The sequence below is a fragment of the Hypanus sabinus genome, chromosome 16 (assembly GCF_030144855.1).
Source record: "Hypanus sabinus isolate sHypSab1 chromosome 16, sHypSab1.hap1, whole genome shotgun sequence".
Classification (NCBI taxonomy): Eukaryota; Metazoa; Chordata; class Chondrichthyes; order Myliobatiformes; family Dasyatidae; genus Hypanus; species Hypanus sabinus.
The window spans coordinates 2,928,291-2,948,099 of record NC_082721.1 but is presented as its reverse complement, the minus strand read 5'-3'; the positions used below and the strand labels follow the sequence as shown (position 1 = coordinate 2,948,099).

The 19,809-nt window shown below is 46.2% G+C and overlaps 1 protein-coding gene across 1 annotated transcript in view; it reads left to right on the top strand.

The window, feature by feature from the left end:
- Positions 1-618: 618 nt before the first annotated feature.
- Positions 619-19,809, top strand: part of LOC132405954 (unconventional myosin-If-like) — a 158,653-nt gene continuing 139,462 nt past the window's right edge. The window contains exon 1 of the mRNA XM_059990985.1: positions 619-797. Coding sequence (XP_059846968.1) covers positions 795-797 — 3 coding nt within the window. The 5' untranslated portion in view covers positions 619-794. The remainder of the gene's footprint in view (positions 798-19,809) is intronic.

The window sequence follows — 19,809 nt, the reverse complement described above, 5'->3', positions numbered from 1 at the left end:
TGATGAAGGGTCTCGATCAAAATTCTGACCTGCAGAGTTACTCCGGCACTTGTGTGTGTTGCTCAGGATTCCCAGCATTTGCAGAATCAACTACGTGTATGCGCTAGCGATATGAGGGAATGGGATTGCGGTGAGGGACCGAATGGCCAGGTGCTGTAATCTGTGTAAATCCGTGCCTTTGAGAGGTGTCAGGTAGTTTACGGAGGAAGGAGATCACTCTGGAAGGAAGCTCGGCTGGAATCACAGAGATCCTCCTCAGCGGCCGAGTGATCGGGTGAAACCCGGAACAGGTGCAACCGTGCGCGCCTGTGGCTCTGAGATCAGTCGCTATAGAGAGGGGCAGCGCCCAGCGGAGATTTCACGCCAAGAAAGGCTGTTGATCTGAGGCTCTGCTTCTGGAGGTGTTGGCCAAGATTTATGGTGGGCACTTCTACTGCAGCGCTCGCTTGGCAGCAAACGCGAGCGCCCTAGGCGCTTAATTATTATACGCCCCAGGCCGTTGTTGGCTTGTCCATCACCACTGTCCGTGGCATCTCTCCTCGCCTCCCTGTTGGCCCTTTGGAACTGGCCCTTCATTAAAGACCGGCACAGAATTACCACCTGACCTCCAATCAGCAAACACCAGGAGGAGGAAGTGGCGAGATCGAGCTCAAGGCATCAGTCGCTGCCGGGACCTGGGGTTAAGAGGAATGAAAAACTCCTATTGGGAAATAAATGTTCGTTTAAACAGCGCCTGTCCTTTGGGAATCTACTGGATTAAGCGGCTGCAGGAAGGTGACCACAGCGTCTGAGATATGGTGAGTCTCACTTGCCTTCCTGAGTTGAATGAAGTTATGAAACGAAGCGCTCTGTCGATAAAGGAGCTTCCTCCTCGGGTGAGACCCAGTGAGGTGCCGCAGACCGACACAGATTAAATTTCTCGGCTCGGGAACTTCTTGTCGCTTGTTTGTGGGGAGGAGGCTTACCAACTGTAACAAACACAGGAGATTCTGCAGATGCTGGAAATCCTGAGCAACACACACAAAACGCTAGAGGAACTCAGCAAGTCAGACAGCATCTATGGAGAGGATCAGGAATGGAAAGGAAGGCGGGGTGAGGGGGAAGGAAGAAGCCAGAATGAGAAGATGGCGGGGGGGGGGGGGTAGGAAAGGGAGGACGTGAGCAGGTGTCTGGAGGAGCAACACCTCATATTCAGCTCTGCCTGGGTAGCTTCCAAACTGAGGACACAAGCATAAATTTCTCTAACATCTGGTGATTTCTCCCCCTCCCCCTTCTCTCGTCTTTCTCCTCCCCATTCTGGTTCTTCTCTTACCCCTTTTGTTCTCACCTGCTCATCACATCCTTGTGGTACCCCTCTTCCTTCCCAGTCTCCCATGGTCCACTCCCCTCTCCTATCGCATCCTTTTTTTATCCAGCCCTTTGTCTTTTCCACCTGTAACCTTCCAGAAACTTACCTCATTCCCACCTCCCTCCCCACCCACACACTTCCCAAGCTTCTGCTGTTCCCCCTCCACTGCCTCCTTTTTCTGGCTTCGTCCCTGTTGCTTTCCAGTCCCGATGAAGAGTCTCATCCTGATGTTTGCTTCCCGCCATAGATGCTGCCTGATCTGCTGAGTTCCTCCACACGTTATGGTATCTTCCAATTGTGATTTTAACTTTGCCAAGCTCAGCACATCTGGGGCAGGAGGTGGAGATGTGGGAATGTTCAGGAGGTGGAGATGTGACGATTTTCGGGAGGTGGAGATGTTCAAAAGATGGAGGTGTGGTGGAGATGTTCAGGCGGTGGAGATGTGGAGATGTTCAGGAGGTGGAGATGTGGTGGAGATGTTCAGGAGGTGGAGATGTGGTGGAGGTGTTCAGGTGGTGGAGATGTGGAGATGTTCGGGAGGTGGAGATGTGGTGGAGATGTTTGGGAGGTGGAGATGTGGTGGAGATGTTCAGGCGGTGGATCTGTTCTGATGGTGGAGATGTTCAGGAGGTGGAGATGTGGTGGAGATGTTCAGGCGGTGGATCTGTTCTGATGGTGGAGATGTGGTGGAGATATGGTGGAGATGTTCAGGCGGTGGATGTGTTCTGATGGTGGAGATGTTCAGGAGGTAGAGATGTAGTGGAGATGTTCAGGAGGTGGAGATGTGGTGGAGATGTTCAAGAGGTGGAAATGTGGTGGAGATGTTCAGGAGGTGGAGATGGAGATGTTCAGGCGGTGGATCTGTTCTGATGGTGGAGATGTTTGGGAGGTGGAGAAGTGGCGAGGTTCAGGAGGTGGAGATGTTGGGATGGTGGGGATATCCAAATGTAACTCTACAACAATTAGTTTGTTTGTTCAATTCGTCCTTTCCCTGTGGGGAAATATTATTTGCATTTCAGAGTTTTTGTGTTGTCCCAGTAGACTTTCAGCTCTGAGTTCATTTCTTAAACTGTAAGTAATTTTTTAAAAGTTAAAATAAGGAACAGGAAACTCAAAGAAAATGGGAAGTGGTCACTAGTCTCATTCTCAGCTTCATCGGTCTTGATCTGAGAGTGTTTGGCCTGTGGATGGAGTAGCTCTGAACACCATCTCACAGCTGGCACTGTCTCCCAGTGAGCAGCACCATCTCACAGCTGGCACTGTCTCCTGGCCAGCAACACCTTTTCCGTGCTGACAATATCATCACCAGCTGGCTCTGTCAACCACAGGTATCACCATCTCCTGCCGACACCTCATCCATTGGCACAGGAGCTTGAGATTGGGTCCTTCAGCTGTGCCCAGTGTCCGAGATTTTACTTTGACCAGTTAGGCCAGTTGTACACAAGAGACCATAAGACAAAGGAGCCTTCTGGCCCATCAAGTCTGGTCCAACATTCTGTCATAGCTGATTTATTATTTCTCCCAACCCCTTTCCCTTGCCTTCTCCCCGTAACCTTTGACATCCTGACTATTCAAGAATATATCAACCGCTGCTTTAAATATATCCAATGACTTGGCATCCACAGCTGTCCACAGCAAAGAATTCCACAGATTCACCACCCTCTGGCTAAAGAAATTCCTCATCACCTCAGTTCTAAATGGGTGTCCTCTATTCTGAGGCTCTGTCCTCTGGTCCTAAACTCCACAATAGAGGAAATACCATCTCCATGTCCACTCTATTACAACAAGAGTGAACCTGGAGTTGGAACAGAAGGGAGTAATGTTTGAGTGGTGGCTGGGCTTGCAGTGGATACCGAAGCAATGGTCCGGTGTTGGATAAAAGGAAATGTCGAAAAGCTGACCTCTTCTGTGAAGACGTGAGCACTTCACCAAACCACAGTCGTACTGATATTGGCATCAGCTTTTCTCACAGGTGTCAGATGAGCAGAGTGTGTTAGGTTACAGTAAGGAGATTGGAAGCATTGAGACTGTGGTAGAGACTGTTCATCATCTCCAGGCACTCCTTTTCTCTCAGTCAAAAGAGAAAGTACATTCATTAACAAAGTGTGTATATGTCACCATATACTATCCTGAGATTCATTTTCTTGTGGGCATTCACAAGTAAATAAAGAAATACAACAGAATTTATAAAATCTGTATAAACAAAAACAACCACTGTGCAAAAGAAGACTAACTGTACAAATAATAAGAATTTTAAAAAGTAAATAAATACTATTGAGAATATGAGTTGTAGTGTCCCTGAAAAGTGAGTCAGTAGTTATGGAGTTAGTTCGGTGCTGAGGTGAATGAAGTTAATCCACAGAGGTTCGGGAGACTGAATGTTACAGGGTAGTAACTGTTCCTGAACCTGGTGGTGTGGGACCCATTCCCAGGAGCCACCAATGCTCCCCATGTCTTTCATCCCTTTTCACCCTCCAGTGACCAAAATGTCCTCCCAAGGAAACAGAAATTCTTCCACCATACATTACATGCAGAACTCACTGTGTGGAGCTGACATACTGGAGGAACTCAAAGGCATTTTGATGGGCACTTGGCAAACAAGCCACTGTCAGTCTACAAGGAGGTGACCCTAGGTTTCCAAAGTCCCATTGCTTTAATTCTTCAACTGCAGTGGTCCAGTAGTGCTCAAGGAGCAGCATATCCCTCACAATAGCAGTGTGACGGTTAGTATGACACTATTAAGGCTCGGGGCATCAGAATTTAATTCTGACATCGTCTTTAAGGAGTTTGTACATCCTCCCCATGAATGTGTGGGTTTCCTCTGGGTGCTCCGGTTTTCTCCCACGTTCCAAAGATGTACTCACTGGGTTAATTGGTCATTGCAAATTGTCCTGTGATTAGGCTAGGGTTAAATCAGTGGGTTGCAGGTGGTGCAGCTGGAAGGGCCGACTTCATGCTGTATCTCTAAACAAAATTAAAATTAAAGTATTGTAGCCTTTGGGACAATATTGAATTAAATAATTTTATGTAGATGCGTTATGTCTCACTTCGTGGATGTGGGTTCACTTCTCATTTTAATTTGTGCATCTTTTCCTTTCTGTCTCTCACTGCCAGGCTTTGAAGTAAGTTTTTATTTGACAAGTTGGTTTCAGCATATCGTCAATATTTTCTCCCCTTCCCTACAGTTTGTTTGGTTTCTCATTTTTTCAGTTCTGACAAAAGCTGTTTGCCTCTATTTTTCTCCCCTCTGAGGCTGCCTGTCCCACCAAACAGTGTAAGCACTCCCGGTTTCTCTCTCCATCTTCTGGAGGTGACCAGAGACACAGAAACTCCTGATGCTGAAAATCTCCCATCCTAAAACCAGTCCAGTGAATCACTGCTGCATTCGTCATTCTCTCCTTTTGTGCAAAGATAAAAAGCTGTACAATATTTGTCCACTCGCTCAGACCTATCCAATTACATTCATATCCCCTCATATACTTCACTTGCTGTTACAATTGTTTGATTTACCTGTGCATCAGGATTCCATATCATGTATAAAATTACTTCCTCCCAGTGACCACGTGGGTTTCTTCTGAGTGGTCCAGTTTCCTTCCACAATCCAGAGATGTGCAGGTTAGGGGTAGTAAGTTGTGGGTATGTTATGTAGGCTCTGATAAGGTGGCAGTGTGTTCAGACACGGTGGTCTCTATGGTGCCAACCAAAGGTTTTAAGTGCCTTTTTTTACAAACACAAGGTACTGCTGGACATCGGGATATGATATTCGCTCAAATTAAATTCCATCTGATTTGTTCTTGTTCATTCACTTCATTTGGTCCCTATTCACAATCCCATCAAATTTCTGTCAGGAATGAAGCCTTGAACATATGCAGACCTGAGAAATGCAGAGAGTGGAGGCAGGAACTAAGCAGCAGCCATGACCTTATTGAATAATGGAGCAGATCAGGAGATATTCTTGTTCCTTCTTAATGTCTTAGTTGATCTCCTTGACCAAGTCACTGATAGAGGTTGTGAGTAGCTGGGGCCCATGTACCTGTGGTACCTAACAGTTACAGCCAGCCTTTCAATATCTCAGTACTCTTTGCCTTCTGTCTCTTACCAGATCTCACTCTATATCAGCACTTTCCCCCAACGAGCTTCCAGCATGGGACCTTCTGAAATCCATGGCTTCACTTTAAATGGATCTGAGCTGAATGCATCTCCAAAAAATTCAGTAAACTGTCAAACACAAAATGCTGGAGGATCTCAGCAGACCAGGCAGCATATGGAAAAGCATACATGATGTTTCAGGCTGAGATCGTTGAAGAATCTCGGCCCAAAATGTCGACTATACTCTTTTTCCATGGATGCTGCCTGGCCTGCTGAGTTCCTCCAGCATTTTGTGTGTGTTGGTTGGATTTCCAGACTCTGCTGATTTTCTCTTGTGTGTGAGTAAATTTCCCTTCAAATATCCATTGGGACAGAGTTCAGTCTCTTCTTTTCCAGGCAGTCTGTTCCTGCATCCTCCTCCTAGACTTTTCTCAAAGTTCAAAGTACATTTATTATCAAAGTACATATATGTCACCATATACAAACCTGGGATTGCCATCACAACATAACAACAACCTCTTACTCAATGTCAGCAAGACCAAGGAGCTGATTGCTGACTTCAGGAGGAAACTTTGACCAACTTCTACACGTGTAGAGGAGAGTGTATTGACTCTAATGGAAGCACCAATGCCCTTGAATGGAAAATCCTACAAAAAGTACGAACAGTTATCACCCCTCAACCATCAGGTTTTTGAACCAAAGGGGATAACTTCACTCAACTTCATTTGCCCCATCACTGAATTGTTTCCACAACCTATGGACTCACTTTTAAGGGTTCTTCATCTGATATTCTCAATATTTATTGCTTGCTTGCTTGTTTGTCTGTTTGTTTATTTATTTATTATTTCCTTCTCTTTGTATTTGCCAGTTTGTTGTCTTTTACACACTTTGACACCCAATTTAGTGCAGTCTTTCAATGATTCTGCTATGGTTATTATTCTATTATGGATTTATTTAGCATGCCTGCAAGAAAATGAATCTCAGAGTTCTATTTGATGACATGTAGGTACTTTGACAATAAATTTATTTTGATCTGTGAGATTATAACAGATACTGGGTTAACCAGTTGATAACGACCTCTTTACTTCTATTTTCCTGCTTCAGCTGTGAGGTCACATTTTCAGTTTCCAATCCATGAAAGCATCTCAGATTCTGTGGAATTTTGGAAGATGGAAAACCAAATATCCACTTTCTCTTCAGTTCATCTTTCAAAGCTGTCTGGGAGGTTGATCACAAGGTCCTCAGCATTCATTCTCATCAAGCTCCCAAGACCAGTTTTTACTAATAATACTCCCCTTCTGTTCCTCTTTCTCAATAGAACCTTGGTCATCTTCTATTTCTGTTTCATCTGTTTGTGTCATTTTCTATGAAAGTGGATGCAATAATGTCTCTTTCACTTCTCTGCCATTTCCTCATTCCCCAGGGTAAGTTCTCTCTCTTCTCCCTTCATAGGGCCCCTCATTTTTCTTTCACCAGCCATTTCCCAAACACATCCTCCTGCAATTTTCTGTATGGTTAGATATCCAACATTATAATTACTCATGAATTGGTCAATTATTATGATGTGAACCGAGGCACAGTGGGAAAACATTATTTGGTGTGCCAACTGGACTGATCATTTCAACACACAGGTACTCGATAAAAGAGTAACAGGATGCAGCGTAAAGTGTTACAGACACAGAAAGTGCAGTAAGGTGCAAAGTCAGAACAAGGTTGATTGTGAGTTGGGTATACTTAAAGCAGATGTTGACAGGTTCTTGATCAGTCAGGGTCTCAAAGGTTATGGGAAGAAGGAAGGAGATTGAGAGGGATAATAAATCAGCTGTGATGGAATGGTAGAGCAGAGTCAATGAGCTGAATGGTCTAATTCTGCTCTTATGTCTTATGGTCAAGAATTCATTTTATCGTACCAGAGAAGTATTCGATAGTGAACAGTATCCTTGAGCCTGGTGGTGCATGCTTTCAGACTGTCGTATCTCCTGCCTGATGGGAGAGGGAATGTCTGGGGTGGCTGGGGTCCTTGATGATGTTGGCTGCTTCACTGAGGCAGTAAGAAGTGTAAACAGATGCCATGGAGAGGGTCTTGTTTCTGTGATGTGTTTTGTGGCCCATCACTAACTCCCACCAATACTTTCTGACACTAGTTTTTCTCATAACTCAAACCAAACTGATTTTAGTTGATCTGCCAAGCCAAGGTTGGTTCTCATTTAATTTCATTCATGTGCTCCCCTACCTTTTATTTATTTATCTGACCTTCCTAAACGCAGCATATCTGATGTGTGCATTGGGGCTGTCGATCTTGGCTTTATCTGCCCCTATGCATACACATGTACTTGTCCTCACCAATCCCAATGTTCCCTCTTAACTTTTTTTACAACTGCTCAAACCAACCAATGCTCTGAGCAGGAAATTTAAATGTGGCCTGAAACTGCGCACCACTTTTTGATAATGTACATACTTTTGGTTTAAGATAGCATTGGTGAAGCACAGAGATAACTTCCTGGTAGCAAACAAAACTATAAATTACTTTATTAATCACACTTTCTCGGATATGCTCACTGCAATCAAACACCTGAAACTTCCCCTTTGGAGTTGAGCATTTGAACTGGCTGTATGACCTGTGGTGAGAAGCGAAGTCTTAAAGGTGGAGGAAGGTTGTGGCATGGTGGGTACGGGTTGAATCGAGGTGGCAGGGTCTGGGCACAAGAGCAGGGAAGGAGTCATTGCTGGAGCAGACTTGAAGGCGATTCGATGCGGCAGAACTGAGGTGAGGTGAGCAGCAGGACCAAGGCCTGGTTCCGAGAGCAAGGAATGACCCAGGATTTGCTGGTTCAAGTGCTAGTCCAGATTGAAAAGTTCAGGGTATCAGGGCTGGAGACGAGGGATGAGCCAGTGTTCAGTTCACTGCACCATGAGGTTTACTTGTCTCTGCACAGGACTAAGGCTGTGGCCTGCAACGAATGAACTCTTGGATCAGCTGCAGTGATGACTGGCTTCATGGCTGTGGACTCACTTTTGTGCACTTCAGTTCTGAATGTTATTTGCTTACTTTTGTTGTTCGCTCGTTTTGTTTCTTTACTGCACATTGGGTGTTTGATGGTCTCTTCTTTTAATGGGTTCTGTTGTATTTTGTGGCTGCCCATAAGGAGATGAATCTCAAGGTTGTATAATGTATACATAATTTGATAATAAATGTACTTTGAACTTTGAATATTTAGAATGGAAGTTTAAAAAACACATACTTTTGATTTTATTTATTAATTGAAGGGTATAATGAAATATAATACAACAAAGAAAATTTTTTACATTTTGTTAACTTTTTCTAGCTGCTTCCAATTCCAGCTGCACAGCAACAAAGGCTATGTGCACGGGGGCATTTCAGTCACTGTGTAGCCATGCACCTGTGCAGCTTCGGGAGAATGGTGGTTGTCACAGCACTTCTTTTAACACATGCAAAAGAGTTGAGGGACCTACCAGTTTGTATGAGTGAGCAACACCCTGAACAGAGAGGTTTACCAACAAATGACAGGTCTACAGAATTAATGTTCAGATAGAAGGAAGCCTAGCAATTATAGACCTGTCAGTTTGACATCAGTTGTGGGTAAATTAATGGAAAGTATTCTTAGAGATAGTATTTATAATTATCTGGATAGACGGGATCTGATTAGAAGTAGCCAGCATGGATTTGTGCGTGGAAGGTCATGTTTGACAAACCTTATTGAATTTTTTGAAGAAGTTACGAGGAATGTTGACGAGGGTAAGGCAGTGGATGTAGTCTATATGGACTTCAGCAAAGCCTTTGACAAAGTTCCACATGGAAGGTTAGTTAAGAAGGTTCAGTCATTAGGTATTAATGCTGGAGTAATAAAATGGATTCAACAGTGGCTAGATGGGAGATGCCAGAGAGTAGTGGTGGATAATTGTTTATCGGGATGGAGGCCGGTGACTAGCGGGGTGCCTCAGGGATCTGTTTTGGGCCCAATGTTGTTTGTAATATACATAAATGATCTGGATGATGGGGTGGTAAATTGGATTAGTAAGTATGCCAATGATACTAAGGTAGGAGGTGTTGTGGATAATGAGGTGGATTTTCAAACCTTGCAGGGAGATTTATGCCGGTTAGAAGAATGGGCTGAACGTTGGCAGATGGAGTTTAATGCTGAGAAGTGTGAGGTTCTACATTTTGGCAGGAATAATCCAAATAGAACATACAGAGTAAATGGTAGGGCATTGAGGAATGCAGAGGAACAGAGAGATCTAGGAATAACTGTGCATAGTTCCCTGAAAGTGGAGTCTCATGTAGATAGGGTGGTGAAGAGGGCTTTTGGAACGCTGGCCTTTATAAATCAAAGCATTGAGTACAGAAGTTGGGATGTAATGCTAAAGTTGTACAAGGCATTGGTAAGGCCAAATTTGGAATATTGTGTGCAGTTCTGGTCACCGAATTATAGGAAAGATATCAATAAATTAGAGAGAGTGCAGAGACGATTTACTAGGATGTTACCTGGGTTTCAGCAATTAAGTTACAGAGAAAGGTTGAACAAGTTAGGTCTCTATTCATTGGAGCGTAGAAGGTTGAGGGGGGATTTGATCGAGGTATTTAAAATTTTGAGAGGGATAGATAAAGTTGACGTGAATAGGCTGTTTCCATTGAGAGTAGGGGAGATTCAAACTAGAGGACATGATTTGAGAGTTAGGGGGCAGAAGTTTAAGGGAAATACGAGGGGGTATTTCTTTACTCAAAGAGTGATAGCTGTGTGGAATGAGCTTCCTGTAGAAGTAGTAGAGGCCAGTTCAGTTGTGTAATTTAAGGTAAAATTGGATAGGTATATGGACAGGAAAGGAGTGGAGGGTTATGGGCTGAGTGCGGGTAGGTGGGACTAGGTGAGATTAAGGGTTCGGCACGGACTAGGAGGGCCAAGATGGCCTGTTTCCGTGCTGTGATTGTTATATGGTTATAGTACTAAAGAATTAATGTGCCTGGTGCTGTTGAAATTATTGATTGAGAAAGCGTGGTGTGTTCCTCTTATCTTGTACAGATCAAACATGCAATACATCACCCATCCGGCTGAGGAACACTCAGCAGTTTGAATGTCTTGTCACAGGCAGTGTCGGTGCAGAGAGAAATGGAGTGAACATTCCAGGCCAAAGACTCTATGTTAGAACGTTCTTGTGGGGTCTTCGATCTGAAACAGTAACTGTGTCTCTTTCTGCAGATGCTGCCTGACCAGCTCAGGGTTTCTGGCATCTGCAGACTTTTTACCATTTTCATGTCTGTCTTGTTTTTCTGATGTCACCAATCTTGACCGGCCCTGTAACCCGAAAGAACATCGAACATAGACAGTAGAGCACAGGAACATGCCATTGGCCATGGGGTTGTGCCGAACCAATTAAATTAGTAAATCGAGTGGCCAACTAAACTAATCTCTTCTGTCGACACAATGTCCATATCCTTGCCTTTCCTTCATATTCATGCTTGTGCCTCTTAAAAATCTCTGATGTATCTGTCTCTACCACCACCCCAGGCAGTATATTCCAATCACCCAGCACACTCTGTGTTTAAAAAAAACTTGCCCCTCACACCTCCTTTGAAATTACCCCCTCTATTAATGTAAGATACAAACTGGGCTGAGAAGTGACAAATGGCGTTTAACACAGGAAAGGGTGAAGTGATTCACTTTAGATGGTTGAATTTGAAGGCAAAATACAGGGTGAATGGCAGGATTACTAGCTGTGTGGAGGAATGAAGGGATCTTGGAGTGTACATCCATAGATCTCTCAAAGTTTCTGTGCAAATTGATAGGGTAGTGAAGAAAGCTTAATGGTTTGTTGGCCTTCTGTTAGTTAGGGGTTTGAGTTCAACAGCCACGAAGTAATGTTGCAAATCTTGGGATGATATTTCCTATGATTGAGATGTTACAACCAGGTGTCGCCATCTATGAATTGGGGGTGCTGGACATCCGGGGATGGGATGTGAAAATAATTCATCTCCTGGAAGAAGGTGAATCTTAGTAATTCTCTGGGGAGGGGAGTGGGCACTCGGTCCTTGACCATCACAAACAAGGATCAGGAGAATTCTGGATCTTGGGGTACTCGAGGAATGTGAGGATGGTCCAGGAGGGCGGGACAGAAGCAAGGCAGCCCAAACTTATCAGCAGTGAGCTATAGGCCTGGTGCTGGAAGATGAGGTCAGACACCCACCACTCTCTGTAAAGGTCAAGTTCAATTATCTGTCAACCAAACATGAATATAGCCAAATGAAACAGTGTTCCTCTAAGGCCAAGATATAAAACACTTCAGCAACTGCACACAGCACATAGCACAAATAGTACATATGGCTACAAGTGCAGAATAACAAACTGTCAGAAAGAAAAACGATATATCCCAATTCCTTGTGTTGTACAACTGTAGATTGATGGTAAGTTGTCAAAAAACCTACTTCTTACATTCCCTCTGAACGTTCCTCCATTCACTGTAAAAGTATGTCCTCACACTGGCTCTCCACTCTCTCTATGCCTCTTATCATCTTGTACATTTCTACAGTTTGTATGAAGTCACCTCTCATCCTCCTTCACTACAAAGAGAAAAGCCCGAGCTCACTCAACCTTTCCTCATAGAACATGCCCTTTAATCCAGGCAGCATCCTGGGAAATTGTCTCTCCATTCTTACTAAAGCTTCTACATTCTTCCTACACTGAGACAAGCAGAACCAAACACAATATCTTCTCTTCCGAACGGGATACATTCAGATCCTATCTCTCAGGGACTGCATGCTCCTAGATCAATCTGCATTTAACCTGTGCTTCTGGTGTGCACATAATGGACAATCTAACGTGTACCCACAGCACCTCCTGACTAGTCAAGAAAGCATGGCAGTGTCTACACTTTCTGAGGAGATCGGGGCATGCCAGGCTCCCTTCTCCATTCTAACAACTTTCTACAGGAGCATCATCGAGAGTGTCCTGCCTGGCTGCATCATTGTGTGATATGGTAGCTCCAAGCCATCAGACCGCAAACCCCTACAGAGGACAGTAAAAACCATGAGAACCAGGGTCACCTTCCCCCCTATTTGTAACATATACCAGGAGTGTTGTATATGCAGGGCCCAAAGCATTGTTGAGGATCCCTACCACCCATCCCACAATCTCTTTGACCCACTACCATCAGGAAGGAGGTACAGCAGCATCGGGACTAGGACTGCCAGACTGGGAAACATCTTCTTCCCCCACACTGTGAGGCAGATGAATACCCTCTCGCCACTGTGGTCTCATCACTAAGATAGCAAGCTGTTTACTGTTTACCTGTGCTGTACACTACATATATTTTGAAATATATTTTATTAATTTATTTATGGTGCTATGTTGTTTGATGTGCCATGTGTGATATATTTTTGTTGGTGCACTGTGGTCCAGAGGAATGTTGTTTCATTTAGTAATATGCCAAACACTCAATCCAGGCTGAGGGATTGTGATGCTGCTTTTAGATTGGGAGATGCAACACCTCTCAGGGAAGCAAGAACCGTGTTTCCCCACTCCATCAGGAAGGGGAAAAGGGAGCGTTCTCAGAGAATGTCCAGTCACTTCTGTGATACCAGTGACACGAGGCACACGTGGCAGGGAATTCAGAGGATTACAGACTACAAGTCTACCCTGCACATCAGCGACTAGGATGCTTCACTCCGAGAGGCTGAATGTCTTCTACACCTGGTTTGATGCGCAGAAATGCTGGTGAGGAAGGCACCCCTTCCCCCAAGGGAGCAGACACTCTGTCCAGCTGAAGCTGAGATGAAGGTGAGGAAGACCCTGGCCAGAGTCAATCTATGCCAAGCTGCAGGGCCCAACTATATACCAGATCGGTTGCTGAAAGACAGCAGAGCCCAGCTGGCAGACGTGCTGACAGACACATTTAACATCTCTCTGGAACAATCCATTGTCCCCTTGGTTTTACAGGCGACAGCCATCATTCCAGTGCCAAAGGCAGCGACAGTAACCTGCCTGAATGACTATCAACCAGTAGCATTAACATCAACCATTATGAAATGCTATGAGCGACTGGTCAGGGAGCAAATTAAAGCCTTTCTCCCGGCTACACTGGATCTTTTCCAGTTCACGTATTGCTCAAATTGATCCACTGATGATACAATAGCCTCTGCTCTCCTGTCCTGTCCCACCTGGAAAATGGGGTCTCATATGGCAGACTGCTGTTTATAGACTTCAGTTCAGCATTCAATGCCATCACAGCCCGGAAACTGATGGGGAAACTGTTCTCGTTGGTCTCAGCACCTCCCTCTGCAATTGTTCTCTCGTCCCATTACGCTGAGTACTGGTGCTCCTCAAGGCTGTGTGTTCAGCCCGCTGCTGACGCATGACTGTGTCACAGGATCCAGCTCAAACTGTGTCATCAGTTTGTGGGTGACACAGCAGTGGTTGGCCTTACCAAGAATGATGACGAGACAGAGTATAGAAAGGAAGTGGAGAGGCTGGTGGATTGCTGTGCGAAGAACAATCTGAGCCTGAACGTGGAGAAGACGAAGGAAAACATTGTGGACTTCAGGAAGGTGCAGACAAACCATCCCTATCTGTGAATACGTGGTTCCTCCATAGAGAAAGTTCAGTGCACCAGGTTCCTGGGAGTTCACAACACAGATGACCTCACTTGTCCATTAATACCACCCCCCTGAACAGGAAGGCTCAGCAGCTCCTCCACCTCCTAAGAGGATTGAAGCGAGCAAGCTTCCCCAGACCCACCTTACTGCGTTTTACAGGAGCACCATTGAGAGTGCCCTGACAAGTTGCATCTCCATCTGGCATGGGAGCAGTCGAGGATGGGGCCTGAAGTCTTTACAAAGGACTGTGAGATTGACTGAGAGGATCATAGGGATCTCCCTACCATCCATCGAGGCCATTTATCAGGAGCGCTGCATAAGCAAAGGCCCTTAGTATTATTAAGGATCCCACCCATCTATCCAGCGTCCTCCTTGACTTTCCACCATCAGGCAGGAGACTCCGATGCATAAAGACAAGATCGGACAGAATGAGAAACAGTTTCTTCCCCCAGGCCATTAGGCTTCTGAACTCCTGGCCACATCGTATTCCATGTGTCGATGGTTTATCTGTTCCATACCTTACGATATTTAATATCAATACATTTTATTTTGTTATTTATGTGTGATTCATCTGTAGATTTTATCCCTACCTTCATGTTATCGTGCTTTACACCCTGGTTCAGAGAAACATTGTCGTTTCTATATACTGTACATTATATAGCTTATATACATGCATGAGATGACAATAAACTTCACTTGTCATTTGATATATGTACACCCATGATAATAGTCCTGAACTTGAACTTGGAAGATTCTATGTACTGTTGCTATTCTCTTGCCTTCCTATTCCATCCATAGTCATGGACATCTTTCACTTTAGTCCTATCGATTTCTTTGCTGCTTGTAAGTGGGTGGGGGGGGTGAGAATTTCAGCAGGGGCACTGGGATTGGGGGGGAGGGTGAGAATTTCAGCAGGGGTACTTGGGTGGGGGTGAGATTTTCAGCAGGGCACTGGGGTGGGGGGGTGAGAATTTCAGCAGGGGCACTGGGGTGGGGTGAGAATTTCAGCAGGGGTACTGGGATGGGGGGGTGAGAATTTCAGCAGGGGCTCTGGGGTGAGGGGGTGAGAATTTCTGCAGGGGTACTGGGATGGGGGTGAGAATTTCAGCAGGGGTACTGGGGTGAGGGGGTGAGAATTTCAGCAGGGGTACTGGGATGGAGGTGAGAATTTCAGCAGGGGCACTGGGGTGAGGGGGTAAGAATTTTAGCAGGGGCACTGGGGTGGGGGGGTGAGAATTTCAGCAGGGGTACTGGGGAGCTCTTTAGCTAGATGGTTTACCTTTGCACCAACCTCACACTCCTGATCTTTCTCCTTTTCCAGAGAAGCTTAGCCACCCCAGGGAGATTTCCTATCCCATCCTACCAGAGATGATATCACTCCTCTGCAGGCATGAAAAGATGTCCGCAGGAAGCCACAAAAAGCTTAGTGAAACTATATATTAAGGTCACGAGACTTGAAAATCCAGGCTACTGCTGTGACTTCTTACTACTGCATGTAAAAGACAAGCATTTGGACTGTGTTTCCAAATGTTTACACCCATTTCCCGTTGAAACGTCAACTTTCAGGAAGTTGTACTTTCTGTGTAATTCACCTGCCCACATGTGTAACTCCACCAGCTTGTCAATCCACCAAGCACCGAGTCTCTGGGTCTGATCTACAGACTGTCAGCTGGTGCTGAAACAAGAGGAGCAGTTTCCCTGTGGACCTGGAGCACAGTGCATCAGCTATCTTCGACCGACTCCTTCGGTCTCACTGCTCTCAACCTCTTGAATGAACAATGGGCAAAGAATTGAACCCCTGACCTCTTAGTCAACCTCACCAAGGCTTTAAAAACACAAAATGCTGGCAGAACTCAGCAGGCCAGACAACATCTATGGGAGGAGGTAATAACAACGTTTCGGGCCAAAACCCTTCATCAGGGGTGAAGTAACATGGGATGGCTGAGGGGGGTAAGAAGTGGGGGGAGGGATAAAGTAGAGAGCTGGGAAGTGATAGGCTGAAGGAAAATGGGCTAGGGGAAAGGTGGAGAATTATGGGAAATAAAAGAGAAAGAAAGGTAGGGCTGGAGGGAGATTATCGTGAGGGGGGAAAAGAGAGAGAAAGAGAACCAGACTAAAATTTTAGATAGGGATGGACTAAGGGGGGGCAGGGGTATCAATGGAGGTCTGTGAGTTGGATGTTCATGCCGGCAGGTAGGAGGCTACCTAGGTGTGAGATAAGGTATTGCTCCATTGACCTGCGTGTGACCCCATCCCTATCTTTTCTTTCAGTTAGTCCTGATGAAGGGTCTCGGCCCGAAACGTCGACATCGCTTCTCCCAATAGATGCTGCCTAGCCTGCTGTGTTCTACCAGCATTTTGTGTGTGTTGCTGTAAATATATCTGTTTCCATTCTACCACTTCAGCATCATTATGAGTGGAATGATCTTTCTGGGTGGCATGTTAAATGCCACATGACGTGCGACAGTAATTACCACAGGTTCCAATACCAGGCAGTGGTTTAGTGCTCGCAGTCTCTCCACTGTTTCACCCATCCTGCTCTGCCCTACACCTCTCCCCTCCATTATCTCTGCCTACCTTCCCTACCTCTCCCAACCAGTTCCACTCACATCCACACCCACCTAGACAGAATGGGGCCATTTGGCCAACCCATCAGCACTGGCCCTTGGAATGACGTGGGGCGATCTCACCTTGCTGCTCCCCCCACCCCGGCAAACATTGGGTCTATGTTCTGAACTTGTCAGAGAGAGGTAGAGGATGCTTGGCCTGAAATGGGGCACCCCAACTGGCATTGATGTGGGTTCCTGAAGCTCAATCTCTTCTGCCTCTGGATTCTCTGCATGGCAGAGCTGGAGCGTTGGGGTGGGGGAGCAGCGACACAGAACTCACACTTGGCCAGCATGTACAGGAATTCATTGTGAGGGGAGATTTAATCAAAGCAGCAGGAACTGAAGAAACGTCACCACAGGAATTCATGGCCTGCCCAACATCTCCAAGGCTTCCTCATCACGGCTCATGATTTACAGCCCTTCCCCTGGGTCTGGCTGTTGTACATTCAGATCTGCACACCACTGTCGTAAAGAGCGGTTGTTTGAGTTACTAATGCCTCCCTGTCAGCTTTTTTTTTACAAAATTATAAAAGTTTATTTACAACACATATACACAAGGTACAGACATTCAATATTTACAAGACAGTATAGTCAGATTAAAATATGATTACCACCGTCTATAAAACAGTCAATGCCCCTAGGGGCCCATCGCTCCCAGACGTCCCCCACTGTACCCATTGTAACCGCGTGCTCCCTCTCCGGAGACAGCAGGCACAAACGTCTCCTCGGCAGAGGAGTAGGCAGTCGCCCTGGGCGAACGCTCCACTTTCCGCCTGCCAGACCCGTGAATGGGCATCTTGGCCAGGCCTTCCCGGAGATCCCGTCCCGCCCGTTCCGAACTGGGGAGCCGGAGATGAGGAGCGTGGGACCAGAGGGCAGCCAGAACCTCAGCAGCCCCTCACATTCCGTAAACGCGTGGGCCACGGACTCCTCCCGGCCACAGAATGGACAGCTGGACGGGCTGTCAGTGACCTGCTCGGGAACCTGTTGTACGGGACTGCCCGATGCAATACAGAACCTTCCACCCCAGGCCCCCACTGTACAGAAGCACTCCAGCGTGAAGAGACTTCCACTGGGGGCCTCCTTCGTTGTTCAGGCGAGACTGGTCGGCAGACGAAGCCGACGGCGAGGAAGCGGAAGGCGTGCAGGAGCAGCCCGGACAAGAAATGCTTCGGAGCGTCTCCCGAGGCCTGGGTCCTACGAGCACATCGGGTAGTGGTGCGACCCCACGCCCCCGCGTCGCGCACCAATGACCGGTCCCCCCAGCAGCCAGAGCACCCTGCCAAACCCCATACCCTCCCTCGGAGCGGCATCCCCGGCGTACACCAAGGACTGGCCGCCCTCAGGACCGCTGCAGAGACCCGCCCAATGCCTCCTCAGCGGTGTCTAGGTCCTGGACACGAACGCCGTGAGTGAGACCAATGCAGACAGCCGGTACCACACCGTGGAGGCGGCCAGCTGCCCCCGGTACGAGATCGCTCGAAGGTCTTCGACTCCAAATCCCGCCAGTTCGCCGGCTAGGCCTCCTCTGTCGAACTCAGGTAGATCCCAATGGCACCACGCAAATGGCCTCAGCCCCTCCGGTAGGGAAATTGAACCAGTTTGGCCGTTCTCCTCTGACCTCTCTCATGAACAAGGTGTTTTCCCCCACAGAACTGCAGCTCATTGGATTTTTTTTTTGTTTTTTGCACCATTCTCTGTAAAGTCTAGAGACTGTTTTGTGTGAAAGTCTCAGGAGATCAGCAAGTTCTGAGATACTCAACGCACCAGCAATCATTCCATGGTCAAAGTCACTTAGATCACATTTCTTCCCCATTCTGATGTTTAGTCTGAACAACAACTGAACCTCTTGACCGTGCCTACATGCTTTATGCATTGAATACCTGATTAGATCATTGCATTAACAAGTAAGCATATAGGTGTATCACTGTAAATAAACTTGATTCAGATTCTGAACCTGTAAATCTCAAACTGTCTCTCCTGGTTGGTCAGCTTAATGAACCAGTAGCAGGCTAAGTCTGCACAGGAAGAGGTCAGTGAATGAAATTGCAGAGCTGGTCAGAGGATGTGAGGGGCTCTTCACTGCCTTGGTCACTTTGGAGAGCGGTACATGGTGTGGAGTTGTCAGTGGGTAGTTTCGGTAGGAAAGGGAAGTATCATGATCTGATTAGGGTTACAAAAAAGTTCAAGTTCATTGTCATGGGCATGTGCAGTTTACCAGTAGAAATGTCATGTAACTTAGCTTTTTCCGGCTGCAAAAGAAGTAAATTAAAGACATTACAAACATAAGGTAAGATAAACTGAAATTAATGTAAATTATGTCAGCTTCCTACCTGGATGCATCACTGCTGGGTACGAAAGCTGCTCTGCACATGAGCACAAGTAACTGTTGTGGACACATCATGGAAATCAGCTTCACCTCAATGGACTCTGTCTACACCTCCCACTGCCTCAGTAAAGCAGCCAGAGTAATCAAAGAAATCACCCTTCCTGGACATTCTCTCTTGCCTCCTCTCCATCAGAAAGAAGATGCAAAATGCACGTCCCACCAGGCTCAAAGATAGTTTCAGTCCCCCTCCCCATTATCAGACTCTTCTGCAATAAGATGGACTCTTGGCCTCTCAATCTAGCTCGTTATGATCTTTCACTTTATCTTTACCTGCACTGCACTTCCTCTGTAGCTGTCACACTTGATTCTGCATTGTTACTGTTTTATCTTGTTCTGCCTCAGTGTACCATGTAATGATCTGTATGAACAATGTGCAAGATGAGCTTTTCACTGTCTCTCTCTACACATGAGAATAATAAACCAATAATAGTCATACCAGTACAACAAAACATGCACAATGACATTCGTGCAAACTCAGAGAGAATAGAAGAAAAACAGTCCATGTCTTTTGGATTGTTTCAGGAACCTGATGGCAGTGGAGGGAAAAAGCTGTGTTGAACTTTGAGGTGTGAGTCTTCAGGCTCCTGTACCTCCTGCCTGATGGCAGCATTGAGAAGAGTGCATTGTCCAGTGATGACGGATAGATGTCACCTTCCTGTGATAATCATTACTTGTAGTTATTCCCCCCTGGTGGGGAGAGCTATCAGTGTGAAGGGACTGGCTGTGCCTACCACTCCCAGCAGCCTCTGAGTTTTGATAGCAGGCAGAA